The following is a 24826-nucleotide window of genomic DNA, read 5'->3' as shown; positions in this document are numbered from 1 at the left end:
AGGCCCGTAAAGATTATTTCACAACTGCCGTGGCTACATATTCCTGGGGAAAGCTATTGATTTTCAGCCTGGACTATATTTAGAAGCTAGTTTCTTTTTAAAAAGAAGGAGAAGAAAGAAAGAAGTGGAAGCGGTGTCTGTCTGGTAAAGCCCTAATGTGCCTTATCAGCACTTAAATGATAATGGCACAAAAAGGAAATTACAAATGCGCTCCAGTTTGCTTCTTACAGAAGCACTTGTCTCATGTTCTGGCTTGGGTAGTGATTGTAGCTGCTGAGGGATAAGCGACGGGCGATGGGGGATGCTCAGCTGCCACACGGAGAGAGGATCCTCCGGTGGATTTTGGCAAGGATGGAGCGAGGAGGGACCCAAACTTCCCCAGACTCCAGCACGGGGGAGCAGCCCTTAGCCCAGCCTTTCCGCGGGCACAAAAACGTGGCGTCAGCTTTTGGAGGCTGCGCTTTGGTGTGGCAGACCCCGGGATAGAGGCTGGACACAGCTGGGGGCTTGAAAAGAGGCTGCCTCTGCCGTTCCCGCTGACTGCTTTTCCCCTTCGTTCCTCGCAGATGTCCTGGATGCCGGGCTGGATGCTGGAGGACGGTACACGCGGGCAAGGCGCTGTCCTCGCCTCTGAGGACGCTCAGGCTTGTGACATTTGCCAGCAGATTTTCCCCTCAGATGCAGCGGGCCAAGTGGACTATTTAAAGCACGTCTTAGCCCATATGAAGTAGGGCTTGTCTTCACGATCGTAAATTCGCATATTTGCACCTCGACCCATGTGATGGGCTCTGGACTTTCACGAGATCCTGCTGCTGGCTTTGACCGGGGCCAGCTCAGTCCTCTTCCGTGTAATCCAGTGTGCTCCCAAACTCGGGCCCTGATGCACTGCTTGATGGGCTGGTTGAGGGCTCTGCGTGTGTTTTGGCTTGTTGAGCTTCGTGGATAACAAAGCTGCTTCTGTCCTGGGGTCCGGACGTGTGTGGGGCTGAGCAGGAGAGCTGTAACTCAATGGGAAAGGGGAATTTTTCAAAATATAGCTTTAACTGGGTGGAAATGAATTTTCCATAAATAGTTAGGGATGTTTGAAAAGTCACATTGGCTTTTTCCAAGTACATGGAAGGTTGGGTGGGAGAATTGTAAGGTTTTCACGGTCACTAAACCTGAATTGGCCTTTTGAGAGAGGCTCAGTGGCACGATGGCACGGACTGGATCGCACCTTCCAGGTGTGTTACTGGGAAGGGCATAACCGAGAGCTCTTCTCATTCCTCATGAAAACCTCATCAGCTCCAGCTCAGTGACTTGCGGGAGTTTAATTGACCCCTCTCCAGGTGGGAAGAGGCTTATCAGCACCCGTTGGCATGGGGTCGGCTCTCCCGGCAGGGATCTTGCTCTCTTTAGAGCAGCGGAGCAGAAAGGGGCTCCTCCGGCGCAGGGATGTGACCGACGCGCGTGTTATTGTCCCGTCTTTCTATTTAGTGTCCGGGGGAAAATGTCTTTTGAACGAAAGACTCTGGGAGGCGGTGGGTGGGTGTGACTGGGGGATGCAGAGGATGCAGCTGCTAGCGCTGCGGCTGGTCCTTCGCCAGAGCCTGGGTGAACCTTGCGGGGCTGCGGTTTGCCCTCGAGCAAGGTTTTGATCTTGTCCTGAATAATAGGAGAAAGTAATTGCGTGTGAGGGTGCCATCCGTGCGACCAGAATTAAGATTGTATTCGTTCATTAACAGTACCTGTAGTTTGGGTGTTATATAGCACTCTCCATCAGTGGCTATCTATGTGTTTTGTGAAGGAATTCACCTGCAGAGGTGGGGAAGCTGAGGTACAAAGCATGGATTAGCTCCAGATCCCCAAATGGGCCTTTTATTTTTTTGATAAACCTCATCTCAGACCTTTATGTTTAGCAAGTTGCTGCTGAAATGGATTTGGCATCCCATGTTTGAGGCAACTTGCGTCGAAATCAATGGCCAGGTACTCCGCTGCTTCGACGGATCAGGACTAATTGCGATCTCCGGCACCGACATCTCATCTTTAGCTGCACAGATAATAGACGTGACTCAAGTCTCTTCCCAGCAATGGAGCCGCATTTATGAATCTGCTCTGACCGCGGTGGAGCTGATGACAAACGTCCGTGAGTCCCGAGGTCCTTGTCCTTGCAGAGAGGCAGGGACTGATGTGCACGGGGCCGGGCGCGGGGCTGATGGCACTGCCCTGGGCTTCGTGGGGGCCGAAGCCGTTTCTCCGAGGACCGTCTTCCACGACAAACCCTACAACTGCTTTCCTCAGAGCCACAGCTTTGAGCTTGGTTCCTCCGTCTGCACGGATACTGGAGCTGCTTTCTGCCCTGCGCAGGACCTTTATTTCACTGAGGGTTGTAGTGGGTTTTCTCACGTCACGGTGCAACTTTCCCGTTGGCATCTCCAACTCCACGTTTCCTCCTGTAGCTCCTCAAATTACTTAGGTGGTGGCATGATTTTATAGTGTTTTGTGCTCTTCTGTAGGGCCTGGAAATAAATAGTTTCCCAGTGTGCTGCATTACTGGAAGCGCCAGATCGGAAAGCAAACTGGAGCAAGAAGAGCCATAAATTTATTTGGTATAAAATTGTAACAGCCCTCCAGAATTTGCCGGAAGGAAGAAAACCAGCCCGGTTCTTCTTGCTTTGAGAGCACGTCCGGTAAATTTAATTTAAAAATCGCAAGCACAGATGGCTTTTCTCAAGAGTCAAAGCAACCGTGGCACAGCGCTGGTTTCCACGAGCGGCCGCGCCGAGGCAGCTGCGCTGTGTGAGGCACCATATTGCCAAAAACGATGCGAAAAATCACACCGGGCACGTTTGGGGTCACCTGTGATGAAATTTTGGCCTGATGCTCCATCCCTGGTGACTCAAGGTGGTCGAGCACTTGAAGTTCAACGAACTAACTTCGCTGCTTGGCCTTTCTCAACGTGTTTCGTTATATTTTTAGATGTCATGTTGTACAGTGCAATTAGTCACCCCCTTCCCAGCCAGATGGTCCACAATGACACAGGAGCTTCTTTTTTTAATCCAGCACTTTCCATTGGCATGAACGTGCCTCTGCTTCCTAAATAACCTTAAGTATAGGGTGCTTGTCTTAACCGCGGAGAGTGGGTGGCGTGTTATTGTTTTTGCCCAGGTTCGGCTCACCGGTGGGTGTCATTCCGGAAAAGAAAGGAGCTGGGTGAGGGCAGTTTCCCGTAAGGAGCAATTGGAAAATCAAGACTGGATTAAACCTGCTTTAATTCTTGCTGCTGGGCGTGTGCATCGGGCAAGCACGGGACTATGTGCCTCCTCCCTCGGTTCTTGTTTTCAAACCGAAGGCTTAAAAAAAGCTGGAGCCGGCAATAACGCTCCTAGTGAAAACCGAGCCAGCAAAAATGCAGCTGAAAACCAGATTTGGGTGGAAAATGTTCAGTTGTTGAGCTTTCTAATTAAGGAGCCTGGGATATGGCGAGGGAGAAGGGGCTGCCCAGGTGCTGGGGGGAGCGTGGGTGTCCTGACGATGCGCGCACGCCGATGCACGCGCGCGCGCACAGACGCAAGCACACCGAACCATGTATGAACACCCCCAAACTCCAATATCAGGCTCTTTCGGGGCCACATTTTCAGAGGAGCCAAAAGAAACATCGATCCCACGGGGCAGGAGGAGGAGATTTAATCCCCTTAAGGGGAGAGTGATGAATAATTCCAATGTCCTGCAGCAGGATCAATATTTCTTGAAGGAAAAACTCCGACTACAGCACTTGTCCTGGGTCTCTTGATTGCTCTGGGAATCATCATCAGGAATAAGGGAAACGGGGATCGTCTCCCCCCACAGCTGGAGCAGGAACTCATCGGTGCCACCAGCAAGGATGGGACATCGCTAATGGCTCTGTTAATTAATAACTGACCCTCTATTTTCATCCCCCATTAATAGAAATGTTTCTTGATCCCATCGCGTTTAGACGTGAGCTGAAGGAGTCTGAAACTGGAAGATGCACATTTTCAAGCAATTCCAATAATTTTCAAGTATTGTCATTAGAAGAGTTTTAGCCGACGGCAATATCTTGGGCTGGTGGTTTTGGGAGGGGATTTTATGTTTTGTTTAAGATTTTTGCCAAAGGCCTTTCTCGGAGAAAACCAGGCAACTGGGGCTAGCGGGAAGGGCTGCGGGGGCGATGGCGGCGGTGGGGCGAGCCTTGCTGCCGCTCCCCCACGTGAGGGATTGAAGGGTGGGTTTGAGCTCAGTTTCTCCTGAAAATAATAAATGCTTTTGGGGTTGTCAGGACACAAAATTGGAGCGACCGAGCCCGACCAGAGCTGTCAACCGCTCGGGGCACAAGCAGCGTTTCAAGTGTTTGCCAAGACCTTTTGTAAAATGCCCGTCGGAGGGGGAAACATCCATTCCCCCTCCTGATTTTGGCCCTTTCCTGCTGGGGCAGTGGGGTCTTTGGGGGGGCACAGGGCCGGGTTTGCCCTGAGCTGGAGTGGGAGGTGTGGGGGGCTGCAGCTTGGGGTGGTGGGCGGGTGGGAGGATGCTGGAGGAGGCCAAGAGGGTGCTGGGGGGAGATGGGGGGGAATCTGGGGGTGATGCTGGGGGGAGTGACATTGGAGGGGAGATGGGGTGATGATGGAGGGGATCAGGGGTGATGCTGGGAGGGGTTAGGGGTGATGATGGGAGGGGGACATTGGAGGGGAGATGGGCGTGATTCTGGGGAGGAACAGGGGTGCTGCTGGGGGGGTCAGGGGTGATGCTGGGGGGGGGTCAGAGAGGTGACCCTGGAGGGGGATTGTGGGGTGATGCGGGAGGGGACCGGGGGGGTGGCTCTGGAGGGGATGGAGGGAGGTGGGTGATGCTGGGGGCGGGGGGGGGCTGCCGAAGCGGGGCCGCGGTGCCCCCGCCGGGCGCTGCCCCCCGAGCCCCCCCGGCCCAGCCTCCGCCCGCCGCCTCCTCCCGGCCTGGGCGGGGTTTGGCCCCGGCCCCGGCGATGGTGGAGCCGGTGTGAGCGGCACCGGGGCTGCAGCCGGCTGCGGCCCCCCTGGCCCCAGCCCCGGGGGGCGGCCCGGCCCCCCCGGCCCAGCCATGCCCGCCGGCAGCAACGAGCCCGACGGGATCCTCAGCTACCAGGTGGGGGGCAGCGGCAGCGGGGGGTGCCCGGTCCCCCCGGGCGGGCCGTGCCGCCGGCGAGGCCGGAGGATGCTCGGTGGCTGCTCACTGCGGCATTTCCGATGGCGGGGGGGGCCGGGGGGCGGGGGTGCATGGGGGAGGCAAGGCATCTGCAAGGGGGGGTGCGTGGGGGGGCTGTAAGGGGCGTGCAAAGGGGGCTGAAGGGCATCTGCAAGGTGGGGGGGATAAGGGGGGTGGTAGGTGTCTGTAAAATGGGGTGCCGGGGACGTGCAAGGGGGTGCCAGGCCTCTGGAGGGGGCCGCAAGGTGTCTGCAAGGCGGAGGGGCGGGGGCGCAAACGGGGGGGCGAGGGGTGCTCAAGGTGGGTGCAGGAGGGATGTGAGGAGGGGGGAAGGCACCTGCACGGTGCCTGTTGGGGGGGCTCCCCGCTGGGCCCCCGTTGTCCCCTCCTCCTCATCTAGGTGTGACCCCCCGGTGATGTGGCCCTTCGGAGGGGGGACAAGGGCCGCTGTCCCCACAGAGCCCACAACACCCCGTCAGCGGCGGGGGGGCTCAGCTTTTGTCCCCACCAGGTGCTTGCACGGATGTGCCCGGTGCTGGGGTGCGGGCAGGAGGCAGCTGGGTGGTCCCCCCACTTTCAGCATCTCCTTGTCCTGGGGAGGGCCTGTCCAACCCCCCGCCGCACCCATGGGACCCGGCTTGGAGCAGCCGCTCTTGGTGGCAAACGAGGGGTGGGGAGTGAATTAATCTGCCCTGAAATGACAGCTCATGGGAAAGAGTGAAGGGAATTGACATCTCCCCCAGCGGCGGATGACGGTCACGTCCCGCTGGTGCTCGGCTGTGACCTGCGTCCCCCCTCGCAGCCCCACTTTGGGGGTCCGAAGACCTGTCCCCTCCCGTTGCAAGCACCCAGGTCCAGCCCCCATCACAGTTCAAACCCTGGCCCAGGAGCCAGAGGGGACCCCGCGGGGGGACGGTGCTGACCCCCACGATAGCCAAGGAGGGAACCGCAGGGACAGTGGCTTCGTCCGGGTGGGATGGAGATGGAGAGGGTGCTCCACCACCAAAGCAGCCCCCCAGTTTGGCCCCTGTTACCCCCATCCTATAATAAGACTGGGATCAGTGTTACTAATTACACTTTGGATGAGATTAATTACATTAATCTTCCCTCCCACTGCCGGTGGCCGGTCCTGCTCGTGTGTGACAGGACGAGGGGTCCGGGACGCGAGGTTTGCCTGCTCGTGTGATGCTTTCGGCCCACCCCGGCTCCAGGACTCAAAGCCGGACCTGAACCTGGGCTTTGTGCTTTTCCTCATCCTGGATTACATCAAAGCTTCCCCAGGGAAAGGTTTTTCTTTCTTAACCAGAGGAGTTGCACTGAGACAGGTAAACTGAGGCAGGACCCTCGAGAATCCCTCTCTCTCCTGCTGGGACAGAAAAAATTGCAGCAAAATAATAATTTGCAGAAATTTTCTTGAGATGGACGTGGGGAGAGGATGCACCGAGCTCGTGACACGAAGGGGTTCACCGCAGCCGTGTCGAAACGGGCTTTCCTCCTTTGCTCCAGCGATTTCTGATTTCATTTTTATAAGCAATAATTACTTTCAGCCTCCCCAAAAAACCAGCGTCGAAGCAGCCAGCCGGAGCTTTGCGCTTAGAAAACAGTGAAGTGGAACGACTCTGGCTGCTCCAAAACAAAAGTGAGCGATGCGAAGCTCGACATCCCCTCTCCCAGCCTCGTTTAGACGATTTGATGTGTTCCAGGCACCTGGCGGCAGCGGAACAGCAGAAAGGGAAAGCAAAGCATCTGCGAGTGCTGGTACCCGTCCTGGGATGGGATAATTCGTTTCCCAGAGGCATCTCCCCTTCCTGCTCCATCCCGTCCTGAGCCCGCGGGTCCACAGCCCCGCAGCTCTAGTAAATCCGTAACTCCTCCAATAACTGCCTCGATGAAATAACCACGCCAAGCCCGTTTCAGTGGCCTAACCAGGACCAAGTGAGTTTTTGAGCGGGGCCGTTCCCTTCGGCGGCGTCTCCGTGCGCGGCTTGCCGCGATTTCAGGGAGGCTGCGAAGGCCGGGGAAGGGCGACGGGATGCTTGGAGCACCTTGCTGCAGACCCGGAGGTGCCCACTTGTCCCGTTTCCTCCTTTTTTTGCTCCTGAAGCTTTAATGCTAAATAATAAAAAAGCAGTGGGGAGCCGAGCTTGGATCACGACGGGATTTTTACTGATTAAGCCTCGGTGTCACCTTCCTTCGCCGTGTTATTTTACACCCCGTGTCGCCTTTCAGGGCAAGCCGGGCAGTTAACCTTTGTGCTGAGCGGCTCTGGGGAGGAAGTTCGTTAGAGCAAACGAATTTGTAGGATGGAAATGACAGATGAGCTTGGCTTGGAAAATAAAGTAGGACTGGAGATAGCTAGAGGAAGCAAGGAGAGTAAAAAATGTCGCTTATCTGGACGTTTCCGTACCGTGCTAGGACTTGGTCCGGCTAACGAGGATTTATTCAAGCACCAAAGGGCTGGAGGCCGTGCCGAAGCGAGACCTGAAACGCCGTGATTTTTTGCAGATCAGTGCAGCCCGTTACGTTTCTTTTCCCAACCGTTTGCACCTCGTTTGTAATTTTGGCAGCTTTTGCTTTTAAATACACGCAAACACCGCTTATGCCTTTCGCCCCGGGCAGGATGCGACGTTTTCACCCCTTTTCTCCATTCTGGATAATTTTTGCTCAAAACTGAGCTGATTTCTCCCCGTCCAGTAAGTTTTCCAAGTGGGAAGAGTTTTGGGGTGCGTGGCTTTAAATAACTGCCTGGATCTGCATCACAGATTCCGATTCCATAACGGTCACTTCGTGCATCCCTTGAGTTGGTGCGCGCTGGGTGCCACGGAGCTCCCCTCGGTGAGGGCTGCCCGGTGTCCCGGGGTCCCCGGCTGAGCCGGGGGTTCAGTTATCCCCAAAAACTGGTGACCGACGTGAGGATGAACCAGAATGGGGGTTACAAAATGACGCTGCTGGAGGAGTTACAGGTAGCGCGGCCGGGGCTCTGCCGAGGGGCTGAGCATCGCCCAAGCGGTGGGGAAACGCTCCCCCGGCTCCCGGCGGCATCGCCCCGACACGCGGGGGGACGGGCAGGGGAGATGCTTTGCGCCGGGGGGGGCTCCTGGGGCAGGTTTAGCGTCGCTGGTCGGAGCACGGAGGCAAAGCGGTTCCTGAGAGAGAAGGAAACTTTCCCCGTGTCGCCCGCAGGGCGTTTGAAAGCTGTGGCTCCCAAATCGCTCCGTTTATTCCCGCTCCGACACCCACGTTGCGTGCTCAAGCCTGCGATTTTATTTAAATTGCGATTTTATTTAAATTGCGATTTTATTTAAATTGCGATTTTATTTAAACGACGATTTTATTTAAATTGCAATTTTATTAAGCCCTTTCATCCCTGCCTTTTCCGAGGTTGGGGTTGGGGTTTGGGTTGTCTTTTTTTTTTTTTTTTTTGGGCAAATCCGGAGGGGAGCAGGATGTGTTGCTAAGAAGGGACAGAGGGTGGCGGAGGCTGTCGTCGGAGAGAGGACGGGAAAGCCACGGGCGCGTGATAATCCGGCTGCTGGGTAACGTGGGCGAGTCCTGGGAGCTGGTGGGGAGGCAGCAACAAGTCGGCTCGGAAATTAGTACTCGGGGACCAGCAAACTCATTTCCAGGCAGGAGCGTTTGTTCCTCTCGCTCGTCAAATTAACTGGTGGCCGGGAGGCGCGCGCTTTCCCGAGCGCCGCTGCCGTGCGGCGGCAGGTGATGCCGTGCGGTCAAAGCGGGAACCCGGCGGATTAAAAAGCAGATTTCACGTTAGTGTTTGCAGCTTAAATCATAACACGTTATTTATTCTCAATTTTTTTAATAAGTCCTTATGGTTAATGCGTCGTCACTGCCAGTTCGGCATTTGAAGTTTTACCCGAAAATTACAGCTGGGGTTGTTCTGGGCTGTTTCCGAGTGCACGGCGTAGCTCTCGCTTCTTGAACTTGGCCCGACAGCCCTGCCGGTTCCCCCGGTCTTGGTGTTTCGCTCTCCTTCAAACTTCGGTTTCAGCAACCAAGCAGCTGGGTGTGAGCCTCGGTGTGTTTTTGGGGTTTGAACAGTTTTTGGTCGCTGTGATGACAGCGACGGGCTTGCAGAGACGACCCTCAGCAATTCAGTAGTCCCAAACCTTCGCCCGTGTGCTTTTAATGCAGGAATAATTTGGAAACTGATGGAAACTAAAGGGTGTTTGGGCATTACAGAGCTTTTCTTCACATGGGTGAACGGATTTTGGTTTTCTTGGGTTACTGTCCATGCAGGCGTGGAAGGAGAAACCGACCGGCGGTGATGTGTTTTCTTTAGTATTTAAGACCTGTAAAACAATTAAAAGACAAAGTGCAGCCTAAAGAGGGGAAAAAAAATATCAAGTGTTTCCAGGAGGCCCTTCTTCAAGCCGCAGTTGCGACTTGAGCGCGAGACGTGGTTGGGTTTTTATTTCCTTGAACGCAGTAATCCCGGTAACCCCCTCCCCAGCCCCGGTGGCAAGGGGAAAAGAGAAGCAAAAAGGCTTATTTCTCTTTGCTCCCGTAGTTCTCCTGCGGCTTTTAAGGCACAAACGCTCTTCGTGCAGCGCTGGCAGAGGTATTTCAGCCGAGGAGGGCACTAGCTCTCAGCCATTGGCTTTTGCAAGGAGAAGAATCACGTTTTCTGGGGAAAGCGCGCTTGCACCAAGGGAAGCCTGAGCCTGGTTGGGCTGAGGACGAAGCCCTTGCAGGTTCTTGAGGGCCTCTGGAGGTTGGTGGTGGCCATGTCCTGTGGCCAAGTGCCATCTAGTGAGTCCTGCAAGTATCACGTCTGGAAATTGAAACTTGCTGTGATCAAAAGTGCAGTTTTGTTTTATTTTTTTTCCAGTTTGGAAATCCCCCCCCCCCCTTTTTTTTTTCCTTTTTAGAAAGGAACCACAAGAACAAAAAGAACAAAGCAGGATATTTTTTTTTTTTTTGTCTGAAACGCTCAGCTCTCTCTTCCTGTAGTAAATACTTCCAGACTCACATTGTATACAATACAGGTGATGTTACGGGCTGTTTTATTTGGGTCCGAGAAGACAAACCTCCTACAAGTCTGCGTTTTCAGGGCCGTGCCGGGAGGAGGAGGCGCGCAGAGGCGTGATGCTCGTGGGCTCACGTGGGTGCAGGGGTGCATGGTGGCTGCGAGGATGCTCTACACACCCAGCCCCAACTTTTCTCCTTCTTCTCACTCCCGAACAGAGGCATGACGAAGAGGCAGTGATCGACCAGGGAAGAACGAGCAACGTTGTCAATATTCACTATGAGAAGGAGGAGCTGGAAGGTGAGTCTGTGCCGGGATCCTGGGAGAGCGGCCACCGGCCCGGCGCCTGCTCCCGTTGCACAAAGCCCCTACGACGTGGGGACTTGCGCGGTGTCGCATCGCGTGCAGCAAAACGTGGCGTGCTTCTAAATAAATAAGCGTAGTTATTTTCACGTTTTTTAATATTATGGCTTTTAAACAGAGGGGAGAAGGCCCCGCAGGGGCCGTGGCGTGAGCTTTAGCTGCGGGGCTGTGTAACTCGCTGCTTGTTTTCTCGCAGAGGCTGCTCCTGGCTTGGAGAGGTCAGGAGAATAATTTGCCGGCTGCAGACGTGGGGCTGTGATTTTTTTTTTTTTTTTTTGTTCTGGAGTTCATTATCATGGGACTGATTTGATCTTCTCTTGTCGCCTTGTGCCATACAAAGATTTTAAAAATAATTACCTCTGTCGCTGCTTAACGAGCAAGTCTGAGTGTTGTCCAGCGGAAGCTGGAATTTGAGAAGAGGTTCAATACTTTCAGGGCACTTTTAGATGACCCGGAGCCATCACTTGTTGTTGCTCTCTTGCTGCAAAGCTTGAGTAAAATAGGCTTGGAAAAAAGAACAGGTCTGTGACGTTCAGGGATCCAGTGCAAATAAAATGAAGGGAAGGTGGTCCTTCCTCCTGGGGTGGCTGCACTGGTTTAATTGTAGCATCTGCCTCGACCATCTCCGCGATACCGAGCGCGCTGCAGATGCCACTTGTTCGCAGGCCACCGGACCCTGTACGTGGGCGTTCGGATGCCCCTGGTGAGGCAGAGCCACCGGCATCACCGACCCCACAGCCAGAAGCATCGGAAGCGGGAACGGGAGAAGGACCCTGCCCCGACGGAGCAGGGCTACCACTGTAAGTCCCGCCGCAGCGTTTGCTGAACTCCTGGGGGCTACGCGGGCGCTGGGGTAGGCAGGTCCATGTGGCTAGTTTGAGAGACTTGCTGTTCTTCTGAGGGGAAGCGGCATTATTTAGCATGACCCGCTTTTGCCAAACTTCTCTCAGTTTTTTTTTTTTAAGGCGATAAAACGCGTGCTGGATTTAGGCTCGCCTGCCCTAGAGGGATCCTGGCTTTAAAAACGGAAATGTGGGGAAGGAAAGCTGCCCATCCTTATGCAAGGGTGGAATAGATGCGTCTCCTTCTCCATGGCTCTGTGCAAACCCGGACAGACGCCGGGGAGAGGGGCCAGCCCGATATTTACGGCTGAAGCAGTGCCAATGCGACGCCAGCTTTGCATGTGATGGTGACGGGCTGGTTCAAGCGCGGTAACAGAATGGGGCTTTGCCTTCTGCCGCCAGACACCCCGTCCCAGCGGGTGCAGTTCATCCTCGGGACCGAGGAGGACGAGCAGCACGTTCCCCACGACTTGTTCACTGAGCTGGATGAGATCTGCGTGAAAGAGGGTGAAGATGCTGAGTGGAAGGAAACGGCAAGGTAAAGCCCTTGGGCTCTGCTTTCCGCTCTCCGGGACATGAGGCTTCTGCAGCTGCAGGTGCTGATGCGAGGAGCCTTCTCCCGCTGCTACCCCGCGGCTCTGTTGGTGGGGTTGCAGAGCTGGGGCTGTTTTCTTGCGATGAGGCTGATCGCAGCCGATGTCCGCAGGTGGCTGAAGTTTGAGGAGGATGTGGAAGACGGCGGCGAGCGCTGGAGCAAGCCCTACGTGGCCACGCTGTCCTTGCACAGTCTCTTTGAGCTGAGGAGCTGCATCATCAATGGCACGGTGCTGCTGGACGTTTGTGCCAACAGCATCGAAGAGATCGCAGGTACCGTGGGCGCCGCATCCCCCGGGCAACAGCCGAGCTCGGTTTGCTGCGGGTGCCCTTCGCTCCCGAGGCAAACCCAAAGGCAGATCCTTTTCCAGAAGTCCCGCTGTCTTGTTAAGTCGTGCGTTGGTTTTGGATGTAGGCTCCCGGTGCCTACAACGGTCGCCCCAGCTTTTGCTTCCAATGTGGGATCCTTCTGAAAGCGATTTGTGGGGTTAGAGAGGCGATTAGAGAATATTCCCAGACAAAAAGGAGTGTGTGTCAGGGCTTAGCAGGCTGCTCGTGGAGTTACGGAGTCTGCATAAGAGCTGAACCTCCTTGAATGAACTATTTATTACAAGCCATTTCCTCACATTCTTTTTTTTTCTTTTGCCTTAACATCCGGGATTTAGGAGTTTTAAAGGCAGAGTTTATCTGGCAGATGACCAAGCAGTGTATTTCTGTGGGGAAGGTAATTGAAGTTAATTGAAAAAGCAGCTTTGGAGAAATTATCTTTGACTGGCAGGTCTCCATTCAGCCCTTTCAAGAGCTGGAGGAGTCGGGGCCATTCTTAGCACATTTCTCCCTAGGCTCAGCAAATTGCAGTTGATCGGCCAAGGAAAGTCTGGGAAAGGCTGTGCTATAGATTGCTTGTAATTCGGTTAAATGTGTAGAGTAAGACAGAAAGGCCAGATCAGGCAAGAAAATTGCATTATTTAGAATGGGAAATAATTATCTTAGTGGAGTGATGAATAAGCACTTTCGTGATGGCTTTTAGCAAACGAAAATTCTTGCTTTCGCCGCAAAGGCTGAACTGTATTAAAATGTCTTGCTAAGCAAGGCTGAGCCTGCGTTGGGTTATCCTGCGTGGCGCAGCCTTCCCCGGGGGCTTCAGGGGTCGGGGCTCGGGGGCGGTTCTGCTCTCACGCCTTCGTTTCTCTTTGTCATCCCCAGATATGGTCCTGGGCCAGCAAGAACAGTCCACGGAGTTTGATGAGAGCATGCGGGCCAAAGTTCGAGAAGTTCTTTTGAAGAAGCATCACCATCAGAACGAGAAGAGAAGAAACAACCTTCTTCCCATTGTCCGCTCCTTTGCTGACGTGAGCAAGAAGCAGTCAGAGCCGCACGTCCTCGACAAGCCAGGTGAGGGTTCCTGCAGGGCTGCGGCACCAGGTGAAGGCTTCTGCAGGGCTTTGGCCCCGTTAGACTTGTCCTGGCAAAGGAGAAGCGTCCCAGTTGCTCTTCGTCTGTCTTCCTGAGTGTCTGTCTTTTTCCCACCAGCCCAAACGCTCACCCCTCATCCTTCTCCCACCACCGCAGAAGCTAAAAATGGGGTGAACCATGAGACCAACGCAATGGATTTAAGCAAGGTGAGACACTCGTAGCTTTCTTACGGCCTTAGGGCCAGATTTGCTCCTGCAAGCTTGGCTGCAGAGTGTGCTGCAGAGTGCTGGGGGCTTTGCTTTTGGTGTAATTGCCCAAAAATCTCTTGCCATGCCCAGGCGGAGCTGCACTTCATGAAGAAAATTCCCACGGGGGCTGAAGCGTCCAACGTGCTCGTAGGAGAGCTGGATTTCCTTCACCAGCCCATCATGGCATTTGTCCGCCTGACCCCGGCTGTCCTCCTCTCGGGCATGACGGAAGTTCCTCTCCCAACAAGGTCTGAATGAGGAGCACGAGCTTCTTACTTAAAAAAAAAAGCCGACAAAACAGCATCAAATTGCATGCGTCAGTTTGGTGTCCCAAGGGAACAAGGCCAGTGGGAGCAAGCACGTTTCTCCCACTCACATCTCCTCGCCTTCGTTTCTCCCTTCCCTGCCCTATCTTTTAAACCCATTGACCAATTTTAATGAAAGTTGGCCCAAAAATTATATTGGCAATTGGTTTTGATGAATTTCAAATTCACCACTGGAGTCAGTGAGCTTATGCGTCCCCTCTCGAGCAGTGCTCTGGGCTGGGAGCTCCTGGGGATTTCCTTGGGTGCCCTTTGAGCATTGTCCGTCTCTCATTTTGTTTTTCTTGCCCAGGTTCCTGTTTGTTTTGCTCGGACCAGAAGGAAAAGCCCATCAGTACCATGAGATCGGCAGGTCCATGGCTACTATAATGACGGATGAGGTGTGACAAGATAAGAGATATCTCCGGGTCGTTTTTGGCTTTCTTCACCTCCCCCTGTCTCTGTAGTAGTGAGGAAGAGGATTTGCTTTCCCAGCTGCCCGTGGCTCTCCAAATAGCCCGCTCCTCGTTCGCACCCCAGAGCAAACGTGCGGATTTGCATCACCCCACATCCCCGAAGCTGAAATCCCACCCAGGCTGTATCCTGCCCTTAACCCTGGGGTCCCCACCACGCTGTCCCCAGGGGTGGCATTGCCACAGGCAGCAAGTCCTCTCCTCTTTAGGCAAAAGGCTACGCTGTGCCATGGGGGACAGGAGCCCCGTGGAGACGATTACAGATAACCACGATGCACAGATTTTTCATTTTGGGGGAATATTTCCTGCCATTTCCAGCAGGAAATTTCGGGAAAATTATCTTGCATTTAGTCAAGAGCTTGTTGCACTGGTTAGGGCATCCAAGATGGGTTGTCCTCTCACCAGGTTGTCTCCTATTGCAGGTTTTCCATGATGTTGCCTATAAAGCCAAGAACCGGGCTGACCTCGTGGCCGGCATTGACGAGTTCCTGGATCAGGTCACGGTCTTGCCACCCGGAGAGTGGGATCCATCGATCCGAATCGAGCCCCCGAAAAACGTCCCTTCGCAGGTGGGTGCGGCGGCAGAGGGAGGCGCGAGGGGGACGGGCAGGGTGGCAGACGGCTGAGGGTGCTGTTCAGGGTCCCAGATTCACAAGATCCCGGTTTGACACAGTCACATACCCAGACCAGAAACAAAAGCAGCCAGTGGTTACAAATCTTATTATTTCCATTTTGACAGGAAAAAAGGAAGATGCCAGGAGCTCTTGATGACAGAGCTTCTCACAGCAAGCCAGAGAAACACAGCGGTCCTGAACTGGAGCGGACGGGAAGGTGTGAGCTTTAATAGTTTGTTTTTTCTTTTTTTCTGTTTGCCTCTCAAATCTGAGCATGCACCTTCCCTTCTAGCAGGTTTTTGGGCTTCGTTGGTTCAGCGCAGGGGCTCCACATTACCAGCTTGGTCCCCTGGGCTGGGCAGGTGGGAGATCTGGGCAGCTGGGCTCAGCCCCAGCATCGCTGCACACAGGTTTTCTGGGTTTGGGGTGGAAGCAGATGCGTAAGCTCCTCCAGGTAGAGCTCTGCTGCTGCGCAGAGCAGGGGAGTGTTGCAACAAGAGGGGGTGGGCTCTCAGGTTAGGTCCTTTTTCTCTTTCTTGAGGGTTTTTTTTGTGTGCCCCAGTTTCTACTGGGTCAATGTGGTCTTCCAGGAGAACAGTCTATTTTTTTTTCCTTCCTTCCTTCCTCCAGGCTCTTTGGAGGTTTGATCCTGGATGTGAAGCGGAAAGCCCCGTGGTTCTGGAGTGACTTTCGGGACGGCCTGAGCCTGCAGTGTCTGGCATCCTTCCTCTTCCTCTACTGTGCCTGCATGTCGCCCGTCATCACCTTTGGGGGGCTGCTGGGGGAGGCGACCAACAACCACATAGTGAGCACCTCTCCCTGGTGGGAGACACGGGGGAGGATAAAACTCATGTAAAAGTCCTCACTGCAGTGAATTTGCTTTGTTTCTTTTTTTCCCCCCTAATTTATTTCCTCACTGCTGCCTCTCTTCCCCGGACAGAGTGCCATGGAGTCGCTGCTGGGTGCGTCCATGACTGGCGTGGTATATTCCCTCTTTGCTGGCCAACCTCTCACCATCCTTGGCAGCACCGGACCTGTCCTTGTGTTCGAGAAGATCCTCTACAAATTCTGCAAGTAAGGCTGGCTGCCGCGGCAGAGCGCTGCGAAAGCCTTCAGAAGGCGGCAGTGATGGAGAAAAGATATTTTTCTTTTATTTTTCTTAGTGGTAGTTGTTAGATTTAAGTTGTTTTCTGTGTCACAGACACTGCACGCTGTGCTTTAGGATGTGATGGTGCAAAAGCCCTTGGCCTCTGAAGGATGAATGGGTTATCTGGGGTTTTTAGAGTTAAATTGAAGCAGCAGGAGGAAGAGACACCACAAGGATGTGGATGCCCAAGATGGGCTGCACGAGGAAGATGAGACAAATTGCTCTGATTTGGGAAGGAGGGAAGATCTGCTTCCCTCTGAGTACAAAACCAGGCGCTTTTTAGCCTGATTTTTGCTGGGAGTGGAAATATATTTTGCCCAAGTATCCAAACAGTTTTCTGCTGAAATATTTTGACATTTGATGATTTTATTGAAAAAGTAAGAGCTTTTAGGGCAAAATGGGTATTTTCCATGACAGTCCTTTTGTTGTGATGACTTTGATGTGACATGAACCACCCTTATTGCAATTAAATTTATTATTAAGCCCCAACTAGCTGGTAGCATGTGACCGGGCACAAAACCAGCTGGGATGTGGGAGAACACCACCTTCCACAACAGGGATCTGACTTCAATTAGCCTCCAAGGCTTTAACACAAGATAACTGCTAAATAACGATAATTAAATAATTGGCCTCTCCTCCTGTGGGTCCACGCCCTGCGCCGTGGGACCCTGAGGCTGTCTGTAGTAGTACGTGGAAACTGCATTTATCATCCGCAGCCTTGATGTGCTCCTAAATTGCTCCGGTTTTTCCCTGGAGGCAGGCATGGCTCGCAGCCTCTCGCTGGCCTTTCCACCCTTCGTTTTATTTTGGTTTCCCAGGGAGTACACGCTCTCCTATCTCTCTCTGCGGGCGTGCATCGGGCTGTGGACCGCCTTCTTCTGCATAGTGCTGGTGGCCACCGATGCCAGCTGTTTGGTGTGCTACATCACCCGCTTCACCGAAGAAGCCTTTGCCTCCCTCATCTGCATCATCTTCATCTACGAGGCTCTAGAGAAGCTGAGTCACCTGCGAGAGATCTACCCTGTGCACATGCACAGCAAGCTCGACTTCCTCACCATCTACTAGTGGGTTTTTTTTTCCTCCTAAAATGTCGCTGCCCCTTGGCAGGAGCTCAGGGCTGCACCTCCATCGCCTTTCCCTTACCCCTGTCTTGGCTTCTCTCCTCCCAGCTGTAAGTGTGAGGCACCAACCCATCCCAGCAACGAAACCCTGCGTTTCTGGGAGAGCAACAAGATCAACGTGTCTGGCATCGCCTGGGAAAACCTCACGGTGACTGTAAGTGCCCTGAGCTGTGGCCACGGGGTCCAGGGGCTTTCCCGTGCTGCGAAAGTCAGAGCCGTTCAGGTGCTGATGGGCTTCAAACTGTGCTAGTGCTGCTCTGAAAAGTCGTTGCTTAAATCTGATGGTTGGTTTTAACCTGCTTGGTCCTGGGAAGGAGAGTCCACCTTGTCCCCAACGTTGTGGGTAATAACTGTCCTCCCCAGCCCTGCTGCAGGACAGTATTTCTGACCAGGAGCAAGGCTGAGTGGGTTGTTGGATTGTTGTAGCCGTTGGAGGACTTAAGGTCATGCTTGAAGGTAGTAATTGGCTTCCTTAATTGATTCCTAATAACTCCAGGCCTTGCTTGCTGACTCAGCACTGTCTGTAGGTACACGCATAAATTTGCATGTCTGAGCAGCCTCTCGGGCTGCTGGTGCTGGAAGCAGAGCTCAGGCACAGGGCGGGATGCTCTTATGGACGTCTTATGGACGTCTTATGGACATGTCCTGTGAGCCCCTACCGGGAAGGGACGGCTTGTCTCTTCGACTTTCCTATCGTGGTGACCGTAGCCCTCCTTCCCTGTTCCCACTTTCTCTATCCCCAAGAGTTTCCCGTGTTTCCTCCCCCTCTGGCATCGTCTTCAGCCACAGTGAGCCGCCGTTCAAGTGGCGGATGTGCCGTGGGTCTGTGGTATGGTGTCCCAGCGCATCTCATCTTTCCGCTCTCCTCTGTGTAGTTCGATGTGTCACTTGTTCAGCTGCTGCCGCTCGCTAAGTATAAATCTCCGTTGGCAGCGGCAGTTACAAGGTCATGGATCATGGACCAAGATGCTCAAACACCCTTATCCGAGGTTTCCTTGCTGCATGTGCACTGCCTTTGTGTCCTGACACTCTGTTTCTCCAGGAATGTCGGTATTTGCATGGAGAGTTTCAAGGACCTGCCTGTGGACGCAATGGCCCCTACACGCCTAATGTCCTCTTCTGGTGCTGCATCCTCTTCTTCTCCACCTTTGTCCTGTCGAGCTTATTGAAGAAGTTTAAAACCAGCCGTTACTTCCCAACCAGAGTAGGTAGAAGATGGTGGCCAGCAGCAGTCTCCATACTCATTTCTCAAAATGGCTCTCCCGGAGCACTAAGCAGTATTTTCCACCACTTGGTCAAACTGGGAAACCTTGACCTTGAAGGCCAAGCTTGGATGTCCCTCATTTCCATGAGTGCAAAGTGATCGTAGTGTTTCCCACCTGCCTCGTGACCTACCCCAGAGCGATATTTTTTTTTTTTTTCTGTGCTCAGGCAGTGGGAAATCAGGTGTTCCAAAGTTGTGGGTTTTTTTTTTTTCCACCTTCTGTGCATTATGTGCTCAAGGGGAAAGTGGATTCAAATGAGGAGCTGCCATAGAAAAAGACACAGTTTCTTCCTTTTGAGGAAGAAATGATGCCTCAGTGCCTTATTCCCATTTTAGCTGTGAGTATAGCTGTAGCGGCAGACATCTGCTTCCTTATTTTTTCTTTTTTTTTTTTTTAAAGATTTGAATTAAGACAACCCTTTTCCACCTAATTAAACTTTTTTTATTCTCTGGCACCAGATCTCACAGGGACAAACAGCATCAGTATCTAACCAAGGGATTTGGCCATATGTCCTCAGAGTGGTGGGATTTTGTTAATCAGCCTTAATGTTGTTGATGTCCCTAACTTTTCCATCTCATGTAACAGCTCCATTCGTGGTGCCCCTTTCAGCTCTGGTTTCTTGCCCCAGGTGCGGTCCACAGTAAGCGACTTTGCTGTTTTCCTCACCATCGTCATCATGGTGCTTATTGACTTCATGATTGGGATCCCATCACCAAAGCTCCACGTCCCTCATATGTTCAAGGTAATGGGGTGTTTTGGCATGGAGCTGCTTTCAGCCCTTGGGGATTCCATAAGGTTGATGCCAGGGCAGGACAGGGCTGAGTCTGTAGGAGAAGCTGGTAGTGTGACCATCTCCTCTTCCACCTCCAAGTACGTTGTTTCGCTCTGGAAATGAGAAGACAGCCCCAAAACCAGATACCTGCAGGAGAAGTATCTATTGCTTGCAAATAGGTGCTTGCAAAGGGGACGCTGGCGCTGCAGAACCCCAGGGTGACGTGAAGCCGGGGCCTGGGAGGTGTTCTGACCCAGGGATGGAAGGGAAAATCAAAGCCAGTGAAGCGGCTGGGCTTGGGAGATGATGCTGATGTGTGTGTGCTTTGTTGCAGCCTACCAGAGATGACCGCGGGTGGTTCATCAACCCCATAGGACCCAACCCTTGGTGGACGGTGTTGGCTGCGCTCATCCCAGCTCTGCTCTGCACCATTTTGATATTCATGGACCAGCAGATCACTGCCGTTATTGTGAACAGGAAGGAGCACAGGCTGAAGGTAAGCGGCTGCAAGAGATGACCCACACCCGTAACCCGCTCCGGGCGGCAGGTACGGCGAGGAGCTCCTATTCCAAATGCTTTGTGAAGGCATTGCTTTGGCACAACATCAGGCTGTGTCGCAGGATGCTCTTCTGGATGAATGATGACACAGGGAGCAAACGACAGGGGAGTTCAGCTGAACAATCTTTTGGAGGAGCAAATTAATCTTAGAGGAATATAGAACTATGTTTTTGTTTTAAAATGTCAGCAGCAGCGGGGGGAACGAAGCTTTTTGATGCGCTGCCAGGGGTAACTCAGAGTCACATCTTAATTGAAAGTGGTAGAAATTTCTTTGTGAATGGAAAAAACAATAGTGAAATTTTTTTTTAGAAGTACCTATCACACAAACTCCCCAAATCCACTTTGTCTGAACTCCTGCCAGATTTTCACGCAAGGTGCTTATGCAAAGGCTGGATACATCCTAGTTTGTTTCCAAGTTCTTGTTTTAAATTGTCAAGAAGTTGACTTGCGCTCAAGTAGGGTTTGAGTCTGACTTGTGACGTTGTCCTTGCTCTTGTGCTGTGGGATGCTTAGTTTCTTCTCTTGCTCCCTGCAGAAAGGATGCGGGTACCACCTGGACCTTTTCATGGTGGCCGTGATGCTCGGGGTGTGCTCCGTGATGGGGCTGCCCTGGTTTGTGGCTGCGACCGTCCTGTCCATCACCCACGTGAATAGCCTCAAAGTGGAGTCTAATTGCTCAGCTCCAGGAGAACAACGCAAGTTTTTGGGGATACGAGAGCAGAGAGTCACTGGCTTGATGATCTTTGTGCTCATGGGTTGCTCGGTCTTCTTCACTTCTGTGTTAAAGGTAAGAGGAAAACACCCAACAACCTTTTTGGACATTATCCAAATCCCCTCTCTCCAGGCCTGAGTAGTTGTGGGGCAGAGGATGAGGTGATACCAAACCTTGGGGCTTGCCCCACGGTGGGAACCAGCCTCGGTTATGCTTTCCAGCCCTTCAGACTCCAGTTTGGTGTGCTCAAGGCAAGCGAGTGATACAACTGCTTTAATTTTCTGGTGTCTTTCAGGCCCACCCGCATTTATGGGTTACGACTAAATGTATGCAGACCCGTTACATCTGCTCTCTTTCAAACGGGCAGCACTTCACTGGTTGCAGTTTGCTCCCCAAAATGCCCCAGCGCAGCCGTTCCCAGTAGCTAAACACGCTGCGATCGTCCCCATTGCGTGTTTTTTGGTTTCCTTGCGTGTTCCTCCCACGAAGTCATCGCATCTCTAGGCTAAAAGGAGGCACGTGGCTTTTGCGTGTTGCCACAGGAATATGTAGAAATGTTTTTCTGCCGTCACAGAATGCGATGGGTGGTAGCATGGATGAAATCGCCCATTTTCCTCCAACCTTTCTGGAAAATACGATTATTCTGGTGAAACGGAACTCAGAAGTTCAGCCTGAAGCAGAGCGTTAGCTCACTCGCATGCGCAAAATCTCTAACGGTTAAAATGCGACGCGTCTCTAACCCTGTCGAAACAGGAAAGCTTTAGGCAATTTTAGGCAGTGCCTGTAAAAGAGAGGGGTAATGCTGAAAATGTAATTTGAAAAAAATAAATGATGGCATTCTTTTTTTCAGTTTATACCAATGCCTGTGCTTTATGGCGTCTTTCTCTACATGGGTGTGTCATCGCTCAGAGGAATTCAGGTACGGACTCTCTTATGGCATGCGGCATGCCTGCTCCCGGGGATTTTATGAGAAAACGGGGGAATTCCGGGCAAAGGGAAGGCTGTGCCACTGGTGGAAATCCTTGCTGGGGGATTCGGTGGGCCAGGAAATGCTAATAATAGAATAACGTGGAACAGCTGCTCTTTGGTGGGCAGGTCTCATAGGCAAGTTGGTTTATAGATGGATGAAGGCAAAGCGGGTGCTGCTCCCAGCAGGAACACAGTGGGATCCAGAATTTCTCATTGCAAGCGAGATCCTGAAAACTCCCTCCGCATCTCAACAAGGCCAGGAGCTTTCTGCGTGCCCAAGGGGGCAACTTTTCCGCCTTTATTTTGCAGTTCTTCGATCGCTTGAAGCTGTTTTGGATGCCAGCGAAGCACCAGCCAGATTTTATCTACCTGCGGCACGTGCCCTTGCGGAAGGTGCATTTATTCACCATGATCCAGCTGATCTGCCTCGTCCTGCTCTGGGCCATCAAGGCGTCCCGTGCCGCCATCATCTTTCCCATGATGGTAAGAGCCGGTGCTGCTCGGTGTCGGGATGTTTGCAGCGTTGGCGCGAGGTGTAGCCTCATCTCTGGCCTCACTGCATCTTCCTCCTTATTCGTGAAGGTTTTGGCTCTTGTTTTTGTCCGGAAAGTGATGGATTTCTGCTTCTCGAAGCGAGAGCTCAGCTTTCTGGATGACCTTATGCCAGAAAGCAAGAAGAAGAAGTTGGATGATGCCAAAAATGAAGCCAAAGAAGAAGAGGTAACGCTTGCTGGGTGCTTGGGGCTTGACATCTCCCTTGGATTATGAGATTGCCTGTTTCCACCATAGCTTGTCTTGAAACGTTGTGGGAACATCAAAACTAAATAGAAATAGATCCCAATAGCCCGAATCCCGCTTTTTAACTTTTTTCCCTAAATTGGCAGTGAGCTTAACGCTTGACTAGAGGTATAATCTTTTAAAATGAGTCTTTTTTATTATAAAGATTATTATTATTATGGAAAGATTTGCTCATAACGGTGTGTTTAACCCCCCAAAAATGTTTGGAGTGAAAGACCTTCACCCAGCTGCGCTAACAGCTAAAGCTGCCCCAGGCCAGAAGGAGAGGGCAGCGTGCGATGGTTGTTTTTTTTTTTTTTCTGGGTGTTTAGTTTATCTCTGCTTTGATCAAAGACAGAGAACTTGATTTGTCCTTTTCTACGTCAGGAGTCCCAGAAGATGATGGAAGCGGCTGCTGCAAATTCAGTTCAGCTGAAACTGGGGAAGACGAGCAACTTGGATATCCCAAAGCAAACCAGTGACAGGTAAAGCCCCACCAAGTGTCAGGACCGCCGGCAAGATTAGTTTGAAGGTGTTTGGCACAAATTTCTCCACTTTATTGAGCATCCCTTAGAAACCAGCCATCAGCTTGGTGGGAAAATCAAATTTACAGACAGGAGGTGAGTGCAGGACTCTGACCTCAAGCAGAGCGGCTGCACAACTCATGTTTGACCCCAAAAACCTGCATCATCAGTGACTTTATGGCAGCTGGAGATCCTCATACTTAAGAATGAGGAGTTGCAGGCACGATCTGTACCCGCAGTGGCTTAAGAGCCCATTCCAGGGCTAAACGCCAGCAAGAGCCTTTGCATGGAGCCGTTGCCCTGCAGCCCTCAGGCTTGCCTCCCAAAACTCCCCATCCAGCCAAAGCTCCCGTGCTTATGCTGCGCTCTGAGTCCCTGGGCCCCCCTCTTCCTCGTGCTGATGCACCTGGTGGCCTCAGTTCCCGTAATCACGGGTTGCCGTGTGAAATATTTATTGCAGGACTGACCCTTCCGAGATTAATATCTCAGACGAAATGTCGAAAACAACGGTGTGGAAGGCTCTCACTATGAACACGGAAACACCCTGAATTTGGGGAGGAAAAAGGTAACAGGTTGCCTGTGAACGTGGCTGCGCTCCTCTGCAAGCCATGGCGCGCGCCTACGGTTTTCCCGTGCTTTGGCCGGCAATGCCAAGCAACCGGCGTGGCCCTGGGAACAGGCAGCGAGGTTGTGGCCAGCTCCTCTCTGCCGGGGTGGTCCCACGAGCGGGGCTGAATCGGCAGCAGCCAGCAGGTCTCTTACTGATGATACTGTGCCTCTTTTTCTTTTTTTCTCTCCTCTTTCCCCCCAGTTTTCATGTTTAGGAATTTTGACTTTGAAGGAGAGGAGTGAGAACGTGACTCAGGGATGTGCCAACGCAGACACGGGGAGAAACCGCTTTTTTTCGATTGGAGGGTTCCCATTAAAGCCATGCAGATGTTTTCAGTTATCCTTGGTGTGCTTCAGGCATTCAGTATCTCTAGACCAGCAAACTGAGGTGCACATCACTGTTGGTGGGAGTTTGGTGTTGTTAAGCCTCCGTGTGTACGTGTGTGTGTTGTTGTGGTTTTGTAGTGGTAGAGGCACTGCTACCGCTTTATTGTTCAGTGCTATTTTTTTAATATCTAATTCCTCCTCTCCTTTCTTGTTTTTCCAAATATAAACTCTGAATGTACAAAATAATTTTCTGTTATATTTGACGCATTCTCCACTTTTTTTTTCTTCATCGCTACCAGGTTTTTGGTCTGGTTTGGGGTCCTGGCTTTAATTCACTCTTATGTCTCTTACTGGTACGAGAGGGATGCCCTCTGTGGCGGGGCAGCGTAGAGAGCATCCGAGCCGCTGCGCTACGGCGAAGGAAAAGCGTTTGCTCCCGGCGCTCCAGTTTTACATCGTGGTTTGTTTGTTGGTTTTTTTGTGTTTTGTTTTCGTTTTTTTGCTTTGGCTCTGCTGCAAAATGCAGAAATGCCACCTTCTTGTCCCCTGAAACTGGATATAAGGGAGCCCTTAAAATCAAATGCTTTGAAGACGCCGTATGGTCGTGGAAGCGGCCGGGTGAGACCCGGGGCTCTGTGCCCCTGGGCTGCCCCTCTCCTCTTCCTCCACTTTCCTTCCTTCTACCTCCCTGGGACGCCGCAGTGTGTCCGTCACCCCTGTCCTTGCAAAGTCTTTTCTATCGCAGGGTGGGACGAGGTGGGAAGGAAAGCGGGAAGACGCCTTTTCCTCCGCCCTTTCCCTGCTGCCTGGCGAGAAGGAGCCGTTAAGCGGAGACGGTTCTCGCACTCTCTTGCCGTTTCGGGGGGTCGTTGGGCTGCGGCGTCACCCCGGGAGCGTGCGGTTGAGTCTGGTGGCCGCGGGCCCGCGGGAGAGGGCAGCCCAGAAGCAGAGGTCCCCCTGCAGCCCTCCCCTCCGCCGGGGGCTCAGCGCCCGCGCCGGGCTCCCGGCCACCGGCGCCCGGCGGGGCC

The 24826-nt window shown here is 52.8% G+C and overlaps 1 protein-coding gene across 1 annotated transcript; it reads left to right on the top strand.

The window, feature by feature from the left end:
* Positions 1 to 5073: 5073 nt before the first annotated feature.
* Positions 5074 to 24494, top strand: SLC4A8 (solute carrier family 4 member 8; the record flags this gene model as incomplete). Its single annotated transcript, XM_082011885.1, has 24 exons — positions 5074 to 5118; positions 10384 to 10465; positions 11194 to 11328; positions 11773 to 11908; positions 12077 to 12237; positions 13171 to 13359; positions 13498 to 13586; positions 13719 to 13876; positions 14244 to 14331; positions 14826 to 14972; positions 15143 to 15234; positions 15648 to 15822; positions 15958 to 16091; positions 16983 to 17228; positions 17334 to 17439; positions 18328 to 18489; positions 19179 to 19292; positions 19657 to 19818; positions 20416 to 20667; positions 21443 to 21511; positions 21871 to 22044; positions 22144 to 22281; positions 22726 to 22823; positions 23323 to 24494. The coding sequence occupies 24 exons, from the start codon at positions 5074 to 5076 to the stop codon at positions 23408 to 23410; spliced, it is 3240 nt and encodes a 1079-aa protein (XP_081868011.1). The 3' UTR covers positions 23411 to 24494.
* Between the last annotated feature and the right edge of the window lie 332 nt (positions 24495 to 24826).

This window comes from Phaethon aethereus (assembly GCF_964289735.1).
Source record: "Phaethon aethereus genome assembly, chromosome: 29".
NCBI lineage: Eukaryota > Metazoa > Chordata > Aves > Phaethontiformes > Phaethontidae > Phaethon > Phaethon aethereus.
The sequence above is the reverse complement of the archived record's forward strand: the minus strand, read 5'-3'. Positions and strand labels throughout refer to the sequence as shown.